Source organism: Syngnathus leptorhynchus, chromosome 18 (genome assembly GCF_054491065.1).
Source record: "Syngnathus leptorhynchus isolate UIUO chromosome 18, UIUO_Slep, whole genome shotgun sequence".
Lineage (NCBI taxonomy): Eukaryota > Metazoa > Chordata > Actinopteri > Syngnathiformes > Syngnathidae > Syngnathus > Syngnathus leptorhynchus.
The window spans coordinates 1,285,855-1,305,741 of NC_141212.1; the positions used below are offsets into that span (position 1 = coordinate 1,285,855).

The 19,887-nt window shown below is 47.3% G+C and overlaps 2 protein-coding genes across 3 annotated transcripts; one reads left to right on the forward strand and one right to left on the reverse strand.

Moving 5' to 3' along the window:
* Positions 1-33: 33 nt before the first annotated feature.
* On the reverse strand, positions 34-9,861 carry hbs1l (HBS1-like translational GTPase). The gene is made up of 18 exons (XM_085938345.1): positions 9,682-9,861; positions 9,100-9,165; positions 8,820-8,948; positions 8,462-8,677; positions 4,270-4,378; positions 3,952-4,187; positions 3,442-3,607; positions 3,246-3,363; positions 2,779-2,925; positions 2,439-2,513; positions 2,241-2,358; positions 1,755-1,823; positions 1,588-1,692; positions 1,414-1,504; positions 1,221-1,329; positions 1,027-1,127; positions 790-934; positions 34-720 (listed from the first exon to the last, which is right to left on the reverse strand). The coding sequence occupies exons 1-18, from the start codon at positions 9,722-9,724 to the stop codon at positions 709-711; spliced, it is 2,055 nt and encodes a 684-aa protein (XP_085794471.1). The 5' UTR covers positions 9,725-9,861; the 3' UTR covers positions 34-708.
* Positions 9,862-12,174: 2,313 nt separating this feature from the next.
* myb (MYB proto-oncogene, transcription factor) lies at positions 12,175-18,074 on the forward strand. 2 transcript variants are annotated; one of them, XM_085938167.1, is made up of 15 exons: positions 12,175-12,462; positions 13,750-13,867; positions 13,928-13,999; positions 14,061-14,156; positions 14,458-14,678; positions 14,738-14,960; positions 15,020-15,088; positions 15,157-15,261; positions 15,685-15,885; positions 15,954-16,045; positions 16,133-16,226; positions 16,299-16,394; positions 16,467-16,565; positions 16,645-16,728; positions 16,956-18,074. In XM_085938167.1, the coding sequence occupies exons 1-15, from the start codon at positions 12,440-12,442 to the stop codon at positions 17,070-17,072; spliced, it is 1,710 nt and encodes a 569-aa protein (XP_085794293.1). In that variant the 5' UTR covers positions 12,175-12,439; the 3' UTR covers positions 17,073-18,074. The 2 variants fall into 2 exon arrangements, with proteins under 2 accessions (XP_085794293.1, XP_085794294.1); XM_085938168.1 differs by having other exon boundaries at positions 12,192-12,462; positions 14,064-14,156.
* Positions 18,075-19,887: the final 1,813 nt, after the last annotated feature.

A 19,887-nucleotide genomic window follows, 5' to 3' on the forward strand; every position in this document is an offset into this window, starting at 1 on the left:
AAGACTAAGCAAGGAGCAAACAGTTTAGTTTAATTTCTTAATCCGTTTTTAATGAGATTGTTGTCATGATTTTTTTTTTCCTCCGAAAAAACATTTAGAAGCGGTTAGCAGCTCAAACGCGTCATCTTTCAAAAACTTGCTCCTTTTGTTTCTCGTTCCATGAGAGCAGCAGGGAAAAAAAAAGATACATTGAAGGTTTTGTTGGCTTTTTTTTTTTTTTGCATGAAACTTAAAAATGCTGCGTAAAATATTTTCAAACAAAGGCAATTCTGTGAGCAATTTCGCTTTATCTTCATGTCGTCAACCTTGGTTAAAAGTCTGCGGAGCCGCATCACTTCAGGTGGAAAACACAACCAAACATTTCCTCCAAAATCAGATGGCTTCAATCCGACTCCAAATTATTATTAGCCTTTTCCGTTAAATAACAAGCTGCGCCGTTAGTTTGCTCTGTTGCGGCTCCTCTTATTTGTTACATTTCTTTTTTTTTTTTTTGTAACCAACCGTCAACCAGTGTCATTAACCACTGGACGTCTGACGAGGACGCAAACGTCATGCGAGTCTTTTGGGTGGAAGCTGGACATCGCCGGACGCCGCCATTTCGTTCAGGCTCGCGGCCGCGCGATTGGCCGACGAGGGCCGAGTCGATTGAGGCCGGAGGTCGGAGGAGGGAGAGGCGCGTCGCGCTCGCGACGCCGACGCGAGCGGCCGTCATTCTTTGATCTGGAGCGGAAAAGGAAAAGATAGGATGAAGTCAAACAGGATCCATTTGGCCACATCTGGCACGTGTACCTCAGTGACCACGCCCGCCGCGATGGTGGAGCCCACGTAGCGCAACATGAAGCGACCCAGCTCCTTAAAGTCTTTGTAGAGCTCCAACGCCACGGGCCTCTGCGTCTGGATCTCCACGATGGCGTTCATGCCTTTCCCCAAACACCTTGACGGCAAAGCAAGTTACACACCGGGCCACCTTCTTGATTCTTTGCGGTTAGCCAGCCTTTTTAGTTAGCATCTCCAAGAAGCACTCACTTTGGTTTCTTTTTGAGGACTTCTCCGCTGCTCTTGTGCAAAACGCTGATCAGTTTCGTGATGGTGGCAGGCTCGCTCACGGTGCCGTAATGCAGCAAGACCTGCAATTTAAAAATACAATCAGGGGTGTCAAAAATGAGCGCGGGCGAAACGACGGCTCATCGGGGCGGGGAAGATTGAAATGCCGCGCTTACCGGGAAACCTATTGTGATGGGAACCTCAAAATTAAAGAGTAAGAGTCGCGCCCTGAATCGGGTGCAAACTCGGATGGGCTCTTTGGGATCGCAGAACACGCAGCCCACGCTGAAAGGCGGCAAGAGAGGCAAGACGTGGTCAGTTGCTACCACGGCTAACTGGAGCAGACAAAAAAAAGAAGAGTGCATCTACTTGATCTTGATGATGTCCATGCCAGTTACCGTCAGGCTAACATGGTCCCCGGCTGCAGCCCAGTCCAAAGGGGAGTCGTGCAGAGTGATTCCTGACACGTAGTGACCACACGGTGGCAGTGTTAATCCCCCACGCTTATTTTCACTCCCATGAACATTTTGAGTGGAAAAACACCTTTGACTAGACAAGTCTCATTGGGGGGCATGGCCAGGAGTTTCTCTCCAGTCTGGATGTAACCGGCCTCGATCTTGCCTGTGACGCAGAAGCCCGAGCCCTGGTCTGGACGGAGAAAACAAGTTGGGTCGGGGCCGGGTGCGCAGAACACGCATGGGCGGCTTTACCTTTAAAGACGTCAGACACGCACAGTCGGAAAGGTTTGTCCACAGAGCGCTGGGGAGGCCTGAAGGCGTCTTTGTGAGGATGGGAGACAAATGAGCAATTTTACACAATTCAATTTCTATATGACGGTAAAAGTTACATTTGTCACATTTGTTGGATTAGAGGAATTACGATCACTTTGGTGGTTGGAAAAGGGGTGTGTCACGGGTTGGTATAATTTTCACTCAAGGCTGCATCATGACAGACGCTTGTTGAAAGAGGTCATAATTACAAACTCATTGTGCAACGAGATGAATAAGGCTGAGTCAGTATGTTGTTTACCATGTGATCTGCATGGGAAACTTGACGGAGAAAAACACACCCTAAATGTGAATACATTATGTCACATTTGCATTTTTTTTTTCTTGTCTAGCTGAAAGTGAAAGAACATCAAGTGCATCACCGGATGACTTTACAGGTTTTGCGTCAGATTTTTTATCACGCATTACCGATCTGCTCCAACAGGCTGAGACCGGAATACCACGAGGTGAGCTCGGACACTTTACTCCGAATGCTGAGGTTCTCCCCCGACAGGCCGCTGGTGGGGATGTAGAAAACGTCAGAGTCCTGCAACAAGTAAAAAAAAAAAAAAAAATTCCAATCATTTGTTGAAGTCCTTCAATCATCTCATCTGTTATTCAACATACCTTGAAGCCTGCCTGCTTGAGGAAATGGCCGAGTTTGGTCGTGATTTCCTGGAAGCGTTCCTGTTGCCAGTGAACCTGCGGATACAAGTCGTTGCACACAATTAGCGCTCAGGAGTGGTGTCAACAATGAGTCGCCAATTACGACACGGACAACTGGAATTCAAGTATGTCAGGGAGCAAGTCGAGTGAGGTTAAAGGAGTTCGGACTGCCATCACCGGGAGCGACGCGCAAGCAGGGACAGGCAAGCGGCCGAACCAGCTCGTCGAACAAAGGCGACGAGTGCGGCAAACGGAGGGGCGCGGCTTTATTCGACTTTATTTATTTCCCTTTGGTTCTGACCTGGTCCATCTTGTTGACCGCCACCGCCAGCTGAGTGACACCGAGCGAACGCACCAACAGGGCGTGTTCCCTGGTCTGGCCGCCCGCTTCGAAGCCCGCCTCGAAGCCTCCTCGACTGGCGTCCACCACCAGCACGGCCACGTCTGCCTGAGGAAAAAAAAGACTTGTAATGGAAACATCTGGGGGACTATGTAGTGAGCCTGGTGGCACGCCACCTAGTTTTCTACTGTCGGCAGAAACTGCTTGGTGCAACGTGTCTCGAGGAGGTTGAGAAAGGTGCTACTGCTTTTGGCGTGAGGACAGTCATACGGTACGTCGAGAAATGACATAAGGTGACGTCAAGCGCACCTTGAATGTGCAACACCCAAAACCACAAAATCCAGCCAAAGAAGGTGCAAGGAGGCGAGAAACAGTCACGCTTTGTTTCAAAACAGAGTTTGAGAAGGGAGCAGGTGTGGCTGGGCTACCTGGGCGGCTCCCGTGATCATGTTGGGGATGAAGTCTTTATGTCCGGGGGCGTCCATCAGAGTCACCACCTTGGAGTTGGTCTCAAACTTGGTCATCCCCACGTCCATTGTCACGCCTCTGCGGTCAAGGAGGCATTTCTTGTTTTTCATTTTAAAAAAATATCTGCACCGAAATATACACATTTCGGCGACGTACCTGTCCCGCTCCTCGCCGGTTTCATCGAGCACCCAGGCGTAGGCGAAGGACGCCTTGCCCGCCTTCTTGGACTCGGTTTCGTACTTGTGCATGGTGCGCTTGTTGACGTTGCCCAGCAGATAGAGCAGGTGTCCCATCAGCGTGCTCTTCCCCGCGTCCACGTGACCTGCACGGACGGGATAAGCCAGACGAGACTCGACACACAAACTTTGAGGAAAGATGGCAAAGGAAGAGTGCGACGGGAGTGATAAAGCAGGTGGGGGATGATAAGAGGAAAGGAAGCTGGAGATGTTGCAAAAGTGGAGATAGCCAGACAAACAAGATACTGGAGAAAAGACTAGATAAAGGTCCTCCGAGTAATCCACGTAGTTTTTTAAGAAGGTTTTTCGAATCAATATGACACACTAAGACAAAAAAAGAGAAGGGATTATTTTTTTTTTCTATCATTTGATAAATTGCTTCTTTAGCTTTGAATGAAACGGCAAAACAAAAGGAAAACTGCCGTCTTACCGATCACTACTAAATTCAACAGCGGTTTGCCTCCTTGTCGCTTCTCCAGTTCGACTTTCACGTCGATAGCCTGCCGGGCCTTTCTGGCAGAGCGGCCGGGAGTGACGCCGCCGGCGAGCTCGTCCTCGTTCGAACCCCTCGAAGGCGTCTCGGGTCGTTTGGGTGTGGACTCGCCGGCGGTGATTTCGGGGCTGTTGCCTCGCCGCGCCACAGCGGCCACGACGCCGTTGTCCCCGCTAGCCCAAGCGAGAGAAAGCCACAACGTCACGCGGGTCGAGGAGCTGTACCTAAACTTCTGTCCGATGGTGTGTTAGATACCTGGGAACGTCAAAGCCCATGGTCTGCTTCTTGCCAGAGACGGTCATGCGGGCCACTTTGGGTAGCACTTCACAGTCCAGTTTATTGTTGGACGCGTCTCTGCTTTTAGCTAGGAGAAACACAAAAAGGTTTATTACGTTCACTCTCCTTCAACAAAAAAAAAAAAAGATCCTCTTATTTGCCTGACCAGAGTTTCTCACATTTGCTCATATTTGAAGTCTTGACCCCAGAAAAAAAAAAAAAAAAATGCTTTGTCATTCGAGTTTCAAGCGGCCGCCCGTGCGAGTCATACCGAGCCGCTCGTGATTCATTTGAGACGGTGAGGCTGCGTGACTTCCTGGCTCAGCAAGGGTTAATCTCCAAAGAGGTCGTTACCTCCCGTGCACAGCAAAAAGCGCCACGAGACCAAAACTGCAAAAGCACCTCGAGATCATTTGCAGAATCTTAAAAACTTTCATGTTTAAAGAAAGAAATATTTCCTTAAGCAAAGAGACATTTTGTGCCAGCTGAGAGATGAGCATATGTTGACATGTTTTGTTTTTTGTTTTTAATCGGTTTGAATGGAATTTCTTGGTTTGTTTATGTTTGGGATTATGCCACAACTGTCGAACGTATTTCTGCATAAAACAGTGTCAAGGTGTGACATGGACCACGGAGGGCAACATTACGTATTGGATTGTGTAAACATTTAATCGTTTGTTGAATACATCTGTCAAGAAATGATTCTTTTCACATCAAAGATGTGATAATATTTCATTCAACATTCACCAGGCTGCTATTACCATACCTAAATGTTTTTTTTTTTGCTTTAACCACACACATCCTTGCCATCAGTTCATTTTATTTTTCCTTCCAGCCACACATTAGCGACTCAACAGCAAGCCACAATTATTTTGAATTGTTATTTGGTCTTGGTGGAGGTCTGCGCTCTCGGGCTCGTCCCGTTTCTTTTTTACGTGGGCAGCCCCGAGCGACATCGGGGCGGCCTGAGCTTAACTACAAACAACAAATCAGGTTCTGAGGCCTCGGAGCGGGATCTCGCAACTGGGGGGGGCCCCGAGGGCCTAACTGAGCACAGGATACGAGGAGCTCTCCCAGGATATGCAAATGTCAGCCCACGCCCCACCCTGACGGAAAACACGGGCTCAAGCAAAATAAGAAGCGCTGGCGGTGGGTGATGGGCATGATCGACAATCGCGTGGCTTCATTACGCAAGCCGGGTGGGGGAAAAATGACGTTTTAATGAGCCACGTCAACTTTGAACACACAAGAAAAGCTTTGACCGCTTTTATTCTAATCCCTCCATTAGAGATAGCAAGTCAGCCATCTTCACTCATTTGCCCTAATTGCAATTTTAGTTTTTATGAATTATATCACATAAAATATTTCTATCTTTTTGTTGTCTGGCGCAGTGCGAGCGCTAAATTGAATAAAAAAAAATTCTATCTGCGCAAAGCGCAACACCCAAACTAATCTGAGTTGTTCGGAGTTACCAAAGTTGTGAACCCTGAGTAACGCCGAGAGATTTTCCGACGTAGGTGGCGAGTCATAGTGACGCGCCAGCGAGATTTGATGCGGTGACATTTTCTCCTCGAGCGCGGCACCTTGCTAAAGAAAAAAAACTTGTTACTATCTGTCCTAATCATCAATCCTTTTCCCGTGTTTGATGGCCTTGGGGGTCTCTGTGCACCTGCGTGTGGTTGACACCCATCAACTCAAACATTGGCTCATCACCTTAAAGGTTCTCATCGCATTTAAATAAGAAATGACTCAACAAGTCTCTCCGACATACATTTTCTCAGCATGCCTCAAAGATGCAGAGAAATACTCGGTCGCTGTCATTCAATCGCAGGTGATTCAAAGCAAAAGCTCGTCATGACTCACGATACAAGTGTGGGGAAGGGGGGCTTCGCGTTAATAAATATGTGATTAAAATAATTAGTATGACAGCTTTTACAAACTGCTAGCTGACAGTATAGTCTGGAATGGATATTTAATTTGTGGCAAGATTGCTCAGGCCTTCAGAGGGCTGAGAAAGGTTTTTCTTTATTGGCAGAGAGGCGCAAACATTACTCATATTTAAACTTACTCTTTATTTCAAATTTAGCTAATTAACCTTAGGCAGCTTGCAGTGACACACCCTGCTTAAAACCACAGAATTTATTCTCTTTAGAATTACAATAGGTCAAATCTACAAATTCATTGTTAATACTGCTTTTGTGTATTATTCATGCTAAAAAAGGTTGTCTGTGCGTGACATGCTTGTTCGTGAGAAAAACTCCAGGTGTCATTTAAAAAAAAAAAAAGAAAAGGTTGTCTCCCCCATAATGTCAAAGGCAAACAGCATTGAAGCATCTGCCTGGTTAGCTGATCCAGATCCAATAGTTGCACCTGCAGCAACATCAACCACCTCCTTTTTGAGTTTCTCGGTGGGGTTTGCCAAGCCCCAAAACAAGAAAAGAGGCCACACACAAGATGATTACACGACAGCTCACAAGTGGGGTTAAAAAAAAAAGCCCAACGAAATCACTAAAGTGTTTTTTAAAAGTCTTAAGAAATCATCATTGTATACCAAAAGAAGAAGATCTATAAAAAATAGTAAGAGATTGATTGGGCTGTCCCCAAAAACCAAGCAATTCAAGTGCAGTTCAAGGACAAGTTGGACAACATTTTAAAAACACAAACAAAAGTGGAAATGCTAAAGCTCAAATCTACCATCCCATGAGAAGCGGCTTGGTCCAAAAAGTGTCTCTGCGAGGTTTGCCTCAGTCTCGTGTTTCGCGGCTACCTGGTGAAAGCTTTTGTCTGGTTGGCCTTGACGATGTCGTCCGGCGAAGGCGTGTCAAACGTGAACGGGACGATCTGCTCAAATAGTCTGTGCTGCTCTTCGGCCTCGCGGGGAAAGACCAAGCGAGCGCTTCCGATTTTAACCAGCGTTTTGGCTCTTCTGTGCCGCCGCCGCCTCCGGAAGGCCAACGTGATGGCAAAGACAGAGGGTCGAGCGAAGACCGAAGAGTCCGCACCTAAGGTGGGCAGCCCGGGCGAGGACGGCCAGGGGAAATCTTCCGCGTTGGTCATGAGAGCGTTCAAATCAATACTCTGGGTTGACTCTGGGTTCTCCACCTTGCCCCCGCTGCTTTTGGCCCCGCCTTTCGGAGCGCTTTCCACCAGATTGGGCGGCAAGCTGGGGAAGTACTGCGACCCCGCTGAGGTTTGGCAGGCGGGACGCGGCTCCGGGAGGCCCGGCGGGCGCTTTGGCGCACCCGCTGCCTGACGGGCCTCCGGCGCCAGCTCACAAAGGTTTAACTCGACGTTTTTGGGAAGGTGGGCGACTCTGCTTTGGTGCTGCGACGCGAGCTCGGCCAGCGAGAGAGTGGGCTGGCGTAACCCGCCTGACGCGTCGCCGGTCCCGGGGTCCCTGAAAACGGGGCTTCGGTTGGAATGCTCCTGGATTAAATCGGCCAACGACGGGCTGCCCTTAGGATGGCAAACTGAGACGTCGCTTCCCCCCTGAGTGTTGAGACACCCCAATCCAGGAAGAGGAGATGAGGTTTTTAAGACGGGTTGCGATATGGCGAGGCTACTCAAAGAAGCTGAAAGTAGCGGAGACGCTAAGGTGCAAGACAAATCGTTGTTCAAAATAAGAGCCGGAGCGGCCAAACCGGACCCCTGCTGGCCCACTGCTATCCGTTTGCGCTCATGCTCAGACATGAGCTGCGCCAGGCTAACGCCGCAAACTCCTAGCGTCAAGCCAAGCGTCGGAAGCGGCGATAAAATGTCGAGCGGGCGAGGGCACGCGAATATGTCAGGTTTGGGCGCCGCGACGGCCGCGTCTGGCAGAGAGGCACACGAGTCGGCTCCTTACCTTACGGATGCCGGTTGCAGTCGGCAAAGACGGGAGGAGGGAGAAGAAGCGCACCAGCAGTCCAGAGGAACACAAGGAGGGAAAAAGGCAATTCGTTAAAAATGTGTCTGTTTTTTATTTTAAGATAAAATGTAGTTTAACTGGAAAAGACTGCATTTATTGAAACTACTGGAAAAAGGATTCCTAGTGAACCGCAATTGGGCAATAATTCTTTCACGTACCACAGGAGGGAATCCGCTTACAACTACTGGGTTCCTCCAGCTCCAAGAAAATAGAAATTTCCCATCACACTATTCCAGCGTTGAAAATAAAAACAACTACAAATACCTTTTTCAATCACAGCCGCCTGTCTGCTCCTCTGCGGTAACGGCGCTTTCTCGACGTTGTCGGAGACGGGGGCCGTTTTGGGGTCTTCGGAAAGAATCACGTCCAGCGCCCTCTGTGCGTCGAAGCCACATCGGATGGCTGCCTGGTTCAACACGGAGTCCGGCATTGAGTCGCCCAGCACGGCCCTCATGTGGTCCAGGCAGGAGAAGAGCTTGGCTGAGGTGGCACAACACACGCCAAAAGTTTCGCTCGAGATAAAAAATAATCATCATCATCATCAATGCTACGAACAAAAACAAAGCATCTTGACAAACTCAAACCAATCAATATAAACACGGTGAAGTTATCGATATGTTACCCTGATCAAGAGGGTCCAGGTTGTGGCTAACGGTGGGGGACATGGGGACATCTTCTTCATATTCTTCCTCCTCGAGGGGCTCCTCCTTCGGCACTTGCTTCTCTCGACGAGAGTAGATAAATTGATTTGCTGTAGAAAGACACGCAAAATTAGCATATAGCTGGGAAATCATCTCGCAAAGCAAAAGAGGTGACGGTGTGTCTATCTCAGCCGCTGTCATTGGAGGCTTTTGAGGTTTCTGCCAGTGCTTCTTAAGCAAACGCTTCTATCTATAAACCACCTGTTGCTGGTGATATGCAGTAGTCATCTTCCACAGACTGTCCGTACATGTCATCATCTTCAAAATCTAAATATATATAAGAAAAGAAAGTACAAGTTAGGACTCTTTAATTGACTAAATAGAACAACGCATTCTTTATGTCACCTGCCTATTTATTAGACATTTAATTAATAGCACAGTAAACGGTATCTAAACACTTACTCTCGGGTATATTTCACAATATTTTTGATAATTTGATATGATGAAATGTCGCGAAAAGGTTATTCGGCAGATACATTTATTTTTGGGCCAAAATAAAAGTTGGCGCGCTCGTTTGGCGGGCTCTAAAACGTTTGACTATTATTACGCCTTTATCTTTTCACACATTCTGTCACGTCCACATATGACAATTTGGATACATTTGGATAACATAATGCAGTGGTTGACAGTTGACACGACAGCAAAACAAGCTAACACGAGCTAAGATCACGTTAGCCGCTAGCGCGCGCCATTGAAAAACACGGTAAGTTAGCTTCTCAGCTAACTAGCTTAGCATGTTGCGGCCTAGGCATGAGGTTGAACCCACTCGCCGAATTAAGGTACCTTCGTCGTAGTTGTAGCCACGGACGTTTCTATGTCGAGACATTTTGGCTCATGTGCGCTTTGTCGAGCCAGCTGGGAGAAATTGAGCTCGTTTTTTTGTTGTTGTTGTCGAATGTTTTGACATGTGTGTCAGAATCCGGGAGCCATTGCGTCGTTTCTGCGCATGCGCAATGCTCGGCCTAAAAATGTCACGTGTCATACAAGTCAATAAAAAGAATATTCATCGTTTTTATTGACTGACGTAAACGTACGGGCCACTGACGTCATAAAGAGTTGTTTCTTCAAATAATTAAATTTCAACTACTGTGGTAAACATAAGTAAACCCCGCTGATGAACATTTTTCTAGATTGTCACCATGGGTTCTCTTATTATCATCAATTTGGTTGTTGCTGACGTCAGTGATGTATATCTGGCAGTATATCGGCCAGTATGTCTGGCGCTTTTCCACCTTGGGTACTCAAAGTGCTTCATAAAAATAGCATGACACATTTGCGTGCATGCGTGGGCATCTACAGTAGCCTGCCTACATGAAAAAGAGGAAAATGGAAATGTCAAACAATCTGATAAAGGCAGGTGCAAAAAAGAAAAACCACACTCACACTTGTATTATTTCAATGGTGGAACGGGCTATGAGGTTTGTATGAAATTAGAGCAAAATAAAAAAAAGACATCTGGTGAGGTCTGTGAGAATGTGCACGGGATATTTCGAGGATGCTAAAATAACCCAGAAGATACGTTGATCATCAAGTGCATCACACCATAAATGTTTCCAGGGCGTCTCCAAGTCAAAGCACAGCAAAGCCACACAATGGGGATGGAAAATATTGCAAGAGATTGTGATTGTATCTCACCGAACAGATGGAGGGACAGACTGACACATGAATGACGAAATCACATTTGCGCTTTATGTAAAAATGACTATTGAATACATTGTCCCAAATGGCTGCATCGTTAAAGCCCCGATTCAAACGAACCAATTAACCCGCGCACTGAATTCTTTGCAAAGGTAAAAAAAAACAAAAAACTTGCAAACTTCCCAAACTTCGCGTCCATGCAAATCTTTGGCTTGGTGGATTGTCAGGCCGGCTTCCTGCTCACACCGACTCACCTCATTTGCATAGCCTGGTTCGGGCTCCCCTCCATTTGGTTTCGGATAACAAGATGGAGTTTTTACTAATAGCCTCGAGGTTCAGGCAACAGTCGCAGGCATACTTGCGGCGTCTCTTTGACATGCTGCAAGTCCAGGCGCTGCGTTCATTTGCCTAGGTGCAAATCCAATTGAAATGCAAAAGCGGTCGAAATGACCAGCGCTCCATATTAGACGCACTTGACCAAAGCGCGTCATATCAATAAAGTTGAATAGATGACAAGTGGCACAATTACGCATGTGTGCACAGGTGTACGTGGGACGCGCTGGCAAACAACCCGCTGGCCATGTGACACATTTTGATCCCAAAGCAGATGATACACAACATTTAACACGCACGGATGTTTTCAGTCCGCGTGAATGTTTTGTTTCTCAGCAATCCCTCAGCCCATTGCCCCTTGAGTGTGTCTTTAGCGGGCAAACTATTTTGAGGACAAAAGGCTCATCAGGCTTGATCGTAATTACAAGTGACTACGACAATACGGTCGCGTATGGAGGAACTAATACAATGCCAAGACACATTGATACAAATAAAGCCTTGACCCTTCGCTTGAAAAGAACTCGTGTGCGGGCGGGCGGGCGGGGGTGAGGGGGAGGAACCAAAACAAAATTTTAATTATAATACACGCACTGCGCTCATGCAGATCCGAGGTGCGTATATATGATAAAAAGAAGATACAAATCACCTTTAAAAAAAAAAAAAGCTGCTAAACTTGCTCAACTGGCCTCCGTTTGGAATAAGGATCACGATTAGTGGTTGCGCACGCAAAAACATAATGCGCGCTGAGATCATATGCTTTTGTATATAGCATAACTGAACTTTGTGCTTTTTTTTTATCTCGCCAGGTTCTAAACGCTTTATTGGGGAGGGGCGTACGTCTATATGAGCTTCTGAGAGCGCACCGCGTGCGCAAAAAAAAAAAAAAGCACAATTTCACTTTCCTTCCTCGCATACCAAAAGGTCATTCCGCAATTGTTTACTTGCGCTCCATCGCTACGCTAACTTCCTTCTCCCTTGCACAAGAACGAGAAGTAACGCTTGAAATGAGTTGTAGAAAGAAAAAAAAATTGAGCGCCGAGCAGCCGGCTAAACGCGCCTTTTGGTGCGCTGCATTGTGGCACATTGTAAATTACAAATGAGGGATCAGGTTCACTTCGGGCTTTTGCAGTTTGTGTTGAATTTGAATTTGAGCGTGCGTTTTGAGCAATATCAGCGCGGAACACTCAAGTTTTCAATTGTCATGCTGAAAAACACGTTAGGATCGAAGTAAAAGCAATGTTAGACTTCGTGAAAAGGCAAATCCGGAGTTTGGGTGCAAAGTTCCTCGCGCCCTCGCCGCCACTGAGACCTCCGAAGAACGTATGCGCATGCGCATGTGCACGGAGCGGCAAATGGAGCGCGAGTTAAAGAAATTTTAGAAGATGAGAGGGGCGGTGGTGGTGCTTGGACAAGGAGGAGGAGGAGCCGTAGTAGAAGCTGCCCGAGTTTAAATTAATGTCAACCTGCGAGCTTGCCGGGAGAAGCAAGCCGGCGCCGCTCAGAGCCAAAGGACGGACGGACGCACGAGTAGCAGCCGCTTGTGAGCCGCACAACACGGGGGACGACTGACATGACTCGGCGCCCGAGAAACAGGTACCAACTACATCTACATTAATACAAACAAAAAAAAATACCACGTGTTTCTTTCCGAGTGGAGGTGGTCCCGTTTAGAGTCTTTCCAACTATATTCGAGCCCTCAAAAAAAAAAAAACACGAATTACTCCGGTTTAGCATGCTTGCTGTTTTTTGTTTGGATGTCTTATTTTGCGCGGAGCGCGTCGATCGCGCGCGCGCAACAGGTGGCGGTCATCTGGCGCTGCTGTCATTGTGCGGTGTGCCCCCCCCACGCTAAAGTGTTGGATGGACGCGTGCCACGTTTTGACCCAATTGGACTGGCGTCAACATTTTGTTTTTCCACTTTTTTTTTTGTTGAGAATAACTCGAAGGAGATTGCAAATGATTGGAATGCTGCATGAGTTTATGAAGTTATGACATCCAGTAAATCGGTCTGGCCTAAGATCAAAGCGTGGTTCGCCACGCAATTTTCACTTTCATACTGAATGACATTGTAAAGTTGAATGAGCCATAGATAAGCGATTCCCACGTTTTGCTGAGTTCAAAAATGGCACAAAAAGTAGAAATGCTGGAATAATAATAATGATTATTTTATTGGACCAATCTGCCGACTAAGTTTTCATCAATGACTTACATTTCTATCCTTTGATTACAAAAAATAGAAATTTAATTCCTTATTGTCAGAAACACCAGCTAAATTGTTTTTTTCCCAACTAAATAGTTCTCAAACTCCAAATGTTCAATTATATCCATTTTGCCTGAGCCTCACAAGCGTCGTCACGTGGCTTCACGTCATTTTCCCCATTTTTTTGCGAGCTAATTTTCAACAATTGTTCTCCTTTGTACGAGGAGCTTTTGTCACCTCAAGTTGTCAAAGTTCCTCTCGTGCGCTTGTTCTTCAATTGACATGGGGAAGTTGCGGAACGGCGTTCACCTGAGAGCGGTTCCTGTTCACCTGTCGCCTCCACACTGCACGCCGCCCATTGGCTACAGCCCGCGTGTGCGCGCGTGCGTGCGCGCGAGCGGGCGTACAATGCGTCTGCAGGTCTGAACACGCCGGGTTCGTGAAATTACCTTTGCCGTGTGCCGATCCCAGTTTCTGTAGAAACCAAAAACATAAGAACCTGTTCATCCATAATGTGTGCACCCCCCCCCCCCCCCCCTCCTCCATCTCCATGTGGGTGTCTTGGCAAAAAGCCCGCACCCAATCCTGCAAGAACGACTGGTTCTTTGGGAGTGTGTCATGAGGTCTCGCTGGAGATGAATGGAATAAGCAGACCGCCATCTTCTCCGTTCCGCCCGCAGTGTTTACAGCAGCGAGGAGGACGAGGAGGAGACGGAGACCTACGACCACGATTATGACGGCACCTTGGTCAAACCCGGCAAGCGCCACCTCGGGAAAACCCGCTGGACGCGAGAGGAGGTAGGCCTTCCACGAAACCCTAGAAGGTTCTCCAACCTTGACCCGTTGTTTCTTCACCAGGATGAGAAGTTGAAGAAACTCGTGGAGCTTCACGGATCGGACGACTGGAAAGTCATTGCCAGTTTTCTTTCTGTAAGTCCGAATTCCATCTTTGTTATCTGAACGGTGTGAATGAAGTCTTTCTTGGTCTCAGCAGAACCGCACAGATGTGCAGTGCCAGCACCGGTGGCAGAAAGTTCTCAACCCAGAACTCATCAAAGGACCTTGGACCAAAGAGGAAGACCAGCGGGTAAGAACAACAACAAAAAAAAGCTCATTAAAATAAATCAGGAAAAAAAAATCAACCTTGAGAAGCAACTGAAAAAATTCCACTGACCTGCAAAGCTTTTATTGGCCGCGTCCTATGGCGACTCGCCTTTCCGGCCAGGTGCGTCCGTAATCATTAGCGGGGCGGCTAACGTTCCGCTGGAAACTCCCTCTGCGCTCGGCAGGTGTTCTCGCTCACCTACGCAGAGATAAAGAAAGTCAAGAAGGCGCCCGAGGTGTTGCGCAAGACCTTACATCCCCCCCCCCCCCTCCCATCCCGGCAGGTGATCGAGCTGGTGCAGAAGTACGGCGCCAAGCGCTGGTCGGTGATCGCCAAGCACCTGAAGGGTCGCATCGGCAAACAGTGTCGCGAGCGCTGGCACAACCACCTCAACCCGGAGGTGAAGAAGACCTCCTGGACCGAGGAGGAGGACCGCATCATCTACCAGGCGCACGAGAAGCTGGGCAACCGTTGGGCCGAGATCGCCAAGCAGCTCCCCGGCAGGTGAGCGACTTCTATCCGGCCGTCGACAAAGAACGGGAACTCATCGAACGGACTCGCAGGACGGATAACGCCATCAAGAACCACTGGAACTCCACCATGAGGCGGAAGGTGGAACAGGAGGGCTACCTGCAGAGCGCCGCCTCCAAGGGCGGCGAATCGCCGCTGGGCCACGGCTACGCCAAGTCGGCCCACATTTTAGCCTTCCCGCACCACCCGCCCACTCCGGCGCAGCTGGCCCCCGTCTCGCCGCACAACTTCACCTACATGGCCGACACCCAACGGGTCAGTTTGGCTTTCTCGATCTCGTGGTCACGCGTGCTTACTTGCCATTGGTCCAACAGTTGCCTTTCCCGATGGCCTTGCAACTCAACATCCTGAGCATCCCCCAGCACGGAACCGCCCTGGTCCAGGTACGAAAAACTTCTTCGATAGAAACGGCAAACACGAAACGATTTTTTTTTTTCTCCCCATCCCGCAGAGACACTATGGCGAGGACGACCCCGAGAAGGAAAAGCGGGTGAAAGAGATCGAACTGCTGCTCATGTCGACCGAGAACGAGCTACGGGGTCAGCCGTCGCAAGCGGTGAGTTGGAGCAAAAAGATCTCTTTGGTTGTTTTCAAAGCAACCAGAAGTCGCCAGTTTGTCGCTGTGTGTGTGTGACAAGACGATTTATGTGCACATGGGCCGACCCCGAGTATTCGGAGACAGCGGTTAGCTTTGTGTGAATACGGTGGAGGAAACATCTGGGGAGCCTGTTGCTGCAGAGAAGTGATGAAACAGGACCTCGGCTTGCTCCCTGTGTGTGTGTGTGTGTGTGTGTGTGTGTGTGTGTGTGTGTGTGTGTCCACGACCCCTTGTGCAACACAATACTACAGTCACCCTCCTGCCAACTTCAGTTCCCTTTCTGGTTTTCTTCCATTTCGACGCCCCTTGCACAGTTTGCTGTTTTTTTTCAGGGGGGGGGGGGAACCTGCCCTCCGTGTTAATTTAATTTTTCTTTTCCAGATCAACTTGCCTTATCCGAGCTGGGCCGGCCAGAGCCCGTTAAGCCACAGCTTGGAGAGCGTGGCCATGTCGTTACCTCAACATCAGGCGAGCGCGGCCGCCCTGCCGCTGGATCGGAGCTGCCTGCCCGAGGAAAGCGTGTCGGCCTCGCGGGCCCACGCCGGCGCCATTCCCGAGTTCATGGAGTCCGTCATTGACTCGGTAAGCGTTTCATCACGACGTCTCCGGTTTCCGTCACGCTGACTACATTTTCCTTTTTGGCGACGTAGTTGCTGAGCCAATCCATGAGTCCGGAGCATTCCGACAGCGAACGTCTTCCGATGAGCTCGCCCGTGGACGTCAAGGTTCCGAAGGATGACATGTGAGCGGCCGTCCGCGTTTTTTTTGCTTTCCAAGCTCAGAGTCGGTAGGAGACGACGTGAAGGATGGATGTCTCTCTTTGCGGCAGGTTCAACACTCCAAACATTTGTGGCTCCATCTTGGACTCGCCCGCGCCTTTCAGGTCGTTGCAGGAGGCCAAGTACGGGACGCTCAAGCTACTGGTGAGCGACAAATCTACCTGCCAGATATTCCACGGAAAGCTGGATGTAGACGATTCTTTATGTCATCTCCAGCCCACTCCTTTGGATCAGCAGATGGTGGAATGCATCAAGCAGGAGCCCATGGAGTGCGCCATCGAGCATCCGCCTCTGAAGAAGATCAAACAAGAGGTAAGCGAAACAAAAGCAAAAAAAAAAAAAAAGGTTGTACGGTACAAATGGATCTTTATGTTTGACTGCAAGGTGGAGTCTCCATGTGAAAGAAGTCCATACATGCAGTGGGAAGGCCAAGAGCTCAACACGCAGCTCTTCTCACCCAACGGCCCTGCACAGGAAGTACCGGTAAGTCCAACCCTGGTCATTTGTCGCCATCATTTGGGACGGTCTGAAATTTGAAGGCTTTATCTCATCTCTCAATCAGGACTTGGTCACAAGCTCGTTGCTAAGCAAAGACGGACACAAAAGCTTCTTGCTTCCTCACAGGACCTCTCACAGCCAACTACCGGTATGATGATGATGATGATGACATTTTTCATGACATTAAATTCAACACTAGCGTTGAAAATGAAGCTTGAATTTAATATGGTTCATGTTTGAGTCGAAATAAAGTCCTTTTTTTTTTATAATCGATAAAAACAGTTTTGTAAATTAGAATGAAAGGATTTGATGTCAAAATAACTCAAGGTTGTCATTTTGTCAATCAAATGCGGTAATGGATGGCTTTTCCGACAGTCACTGAACTCGTGGGAGCAGACGACGTGCGGCAAAAGCGAGGAGAACGTGCTGGCGGCCGAGACCAGCCGCATCAAGTACGTCAACGCCTTCCCGACGAGGACGCTGGTCGTGTAGACGCCAACGTCGGCTCATATTTGTTGTGCTACCACATTTGGGAGAGGCCACTCGGTCAACCAACCAAGCAACCAAAGACTATGTCATTTACTTTTTCATCTCGAGAAAATTTGGGTTTGTTTATTTTTTATACGTTTGGTCCGTCTATTTGGGTCCTGTGTTTCTTTATTTTATTTTTTTAAAGTGCGGGGATATATCATTAGCATTGGGCTGTATTTTTAATTCTGAATTTTGATATTAATATAATGAAGTTGATTAATTTATTTTCCATGTTTTGATGTCGATTTTTCTTTTTTTGATTTCAATTCCTACACAATTGACCGATGGAGCAATGTTGGACAATTGAAGTATTTAAGCCCTCTTAGCATTATTGCGATGGCATCATAACGGATTGAAAACTGACCTATTTTCTTATTTTTATGATTTTTTTTTTTTGGGAAAAAAGGCTGTAATGGGTCTTGTTATAATTTCAAGTGTTTGGTGCTCGTGTCACCTGTTGTTCAAGACAAAAGTAGCGAACAAGCTGTGTTAATATCAGTCATGTTTTACGCCGTGGAAAAGGGACCACTTTATAAGTATTAAGCGTTTACCACATTGTCACCTTTTAATTTCACTCAGATTTTTTTTTTTTTCCAAAGCATTCAATGAACAAACTTTTTTTTTTTTTATCAAAAAGCCAGCAGGATTGACTTCAAGATGCACTTGAGTTTCAACCATTTAAAAAAAAAAAAAAAAAAAAAGTAGTAAACACTGTTATTTCATGCAAACTAAAACTGCGCATGTTTTTGGGATAAACATGTATTTAAATAGTTTTGTGTTATGCATTATCAATCGGCATCTTACGGTAGCCCATTTCAAACACTGTCTTTTTTTTTTATACGCCTTGTTGAATATTAGTTGTGCAGAAATCATTTTATAAAAACATTTATACAAGCCAAGTTTTCACATTTTTGATACTTTTCTATACTGCCTAGTCAATAAAGTGTGTTGTTTTTACTACAATCTTGTACTCTGAATTGTTTGTGTATTGGAAGATTTCTGAGGTGACAGAGGTTATCATCTTGCGCAGGGAGGCCCCGAGCAGACTTTCACATTTGGAATTATACCACACCGAAAAAACTCCCCGCCAAACCCGAAAGCCCATGAGACACGCAGACACCTGCTTTCACTCAGGGAGAAGGCAGCTGTGTGTGTGTGTGTGTGTGTGTGTGTGTTTGTTGGCAAAAACACCAGTCAGATGGATACTGTGAGAAGACAACGTACTGTAGTGTAGTGACACCCTGGACATTAAAAAGATGGATGGTGTGCGTGTGTGTCATTTACGATTTTGTGTGTGCATAAGCACTACGGAAAATAAATGAACGATGCACCCACTCGAAAACTCCTTGGCGTTCCGCATGGTTCGATACTAGATCCCAATTTTTTTTCAGCAAAGTCGATCATTATCCATGCAAAGAAGAATATTATAAAAAAGTCAACTCAAATGTTCCTTTGTGATTATTGGTCATATTTATCACATGGAAAAAAATCTAGAAATATGACATTTGAATGGAAAAAAAATTCTAGAAATTTTAACTTTTTAAAAAGCAGCAGCAGCAACAACAACAACAACAGCAGGAGCAAAGCAGGACGTGCTTATCACATTTGAGCAGCACATCGGGAATGTTATCATTCACAAAAAAGAAGACGAGAACGTGATAGCGTGATGGCGGACACTTTCATCCACATCACGCAAAATAAACAAAATAGCGTCCCACCCACCCACCCACACACACGCGTGCAAATATATATCATTAAATACAAAAGCAGAAGTTGGAACACTTCAACATTTTTTTGGATCCATCCTCCTTTCCCTTTTCAAATCAAACATGTCTGTCGTAAGCAGATTGGCTCATAAATTCAGTTTGCCGTGTCGCAATATGAATTTATAGCCGGATGTTGCAGAAGCGGCGGGCTCCCGACACGGCCTCACACACACACACACACGTGTACAGTACGCGCGGGCACATACAGTACAACGCGCTCGCTCTGTCTGCAAAGATTAGTCGGGTCTGATTTCCTTATTCCCTTTTGTGGTTGGAGATACGTCCACGGGCGGCCGCTCCCTGCTGCCCGTGGTCAGGTAGGAGGGCTGGGCTGGCCTGCTCTGGCCTGATAACACAAACACACACACATGGTCCCCCCCCCCCCCAAATATCAGAATCCAGAAGCAAGATGAGGAGAGAAGAGGTGCTGGGGGGGTGAAGGAGTTCAAACTAAAAGGTGACTGAAGAGGTGGACATTTTGTTTTGCATTCATTGGACACTTCTGCCATTCATTTTTCAAATTTTAAAATCTGAATGAAACAGGCAAAATCCAGCCCGTCTTTCGCCATCTCAGAGGGGCGGCGGCCATTTTGCCCCTCTGGATTGGACCATTCTGCATGGCACTGTACTCAGCGTGCCACTTCCAATGGCAGATAGAGACTGTTGGCGCTGCTGGCGAGGTGATTAGGCTCCTCGCTAACAGTTAGCCAGCCCAGATTTGGCCGTTTGTTTGTTGTTTTTGCGAAAAAAAAAACAAAAGCGTGTACAGTACACTCGACATGTGCCTGCCGAAGATAGGCTGAAAGTGGGTCGACAATATGTCGCTAACTGGGTCAAAGTGCAAAATGGGATCAACAACAACATAGAATTATCATTGATATTGCATCTTTTTTTTTTGCACGGTATGAATTTGCTTCATTTCAGCCATAACAACACAAAGACAGTGATGTGGGGTCAGTCATGACACAGGGGGGGTCAAGTGGACACACACACACACACACACACACACA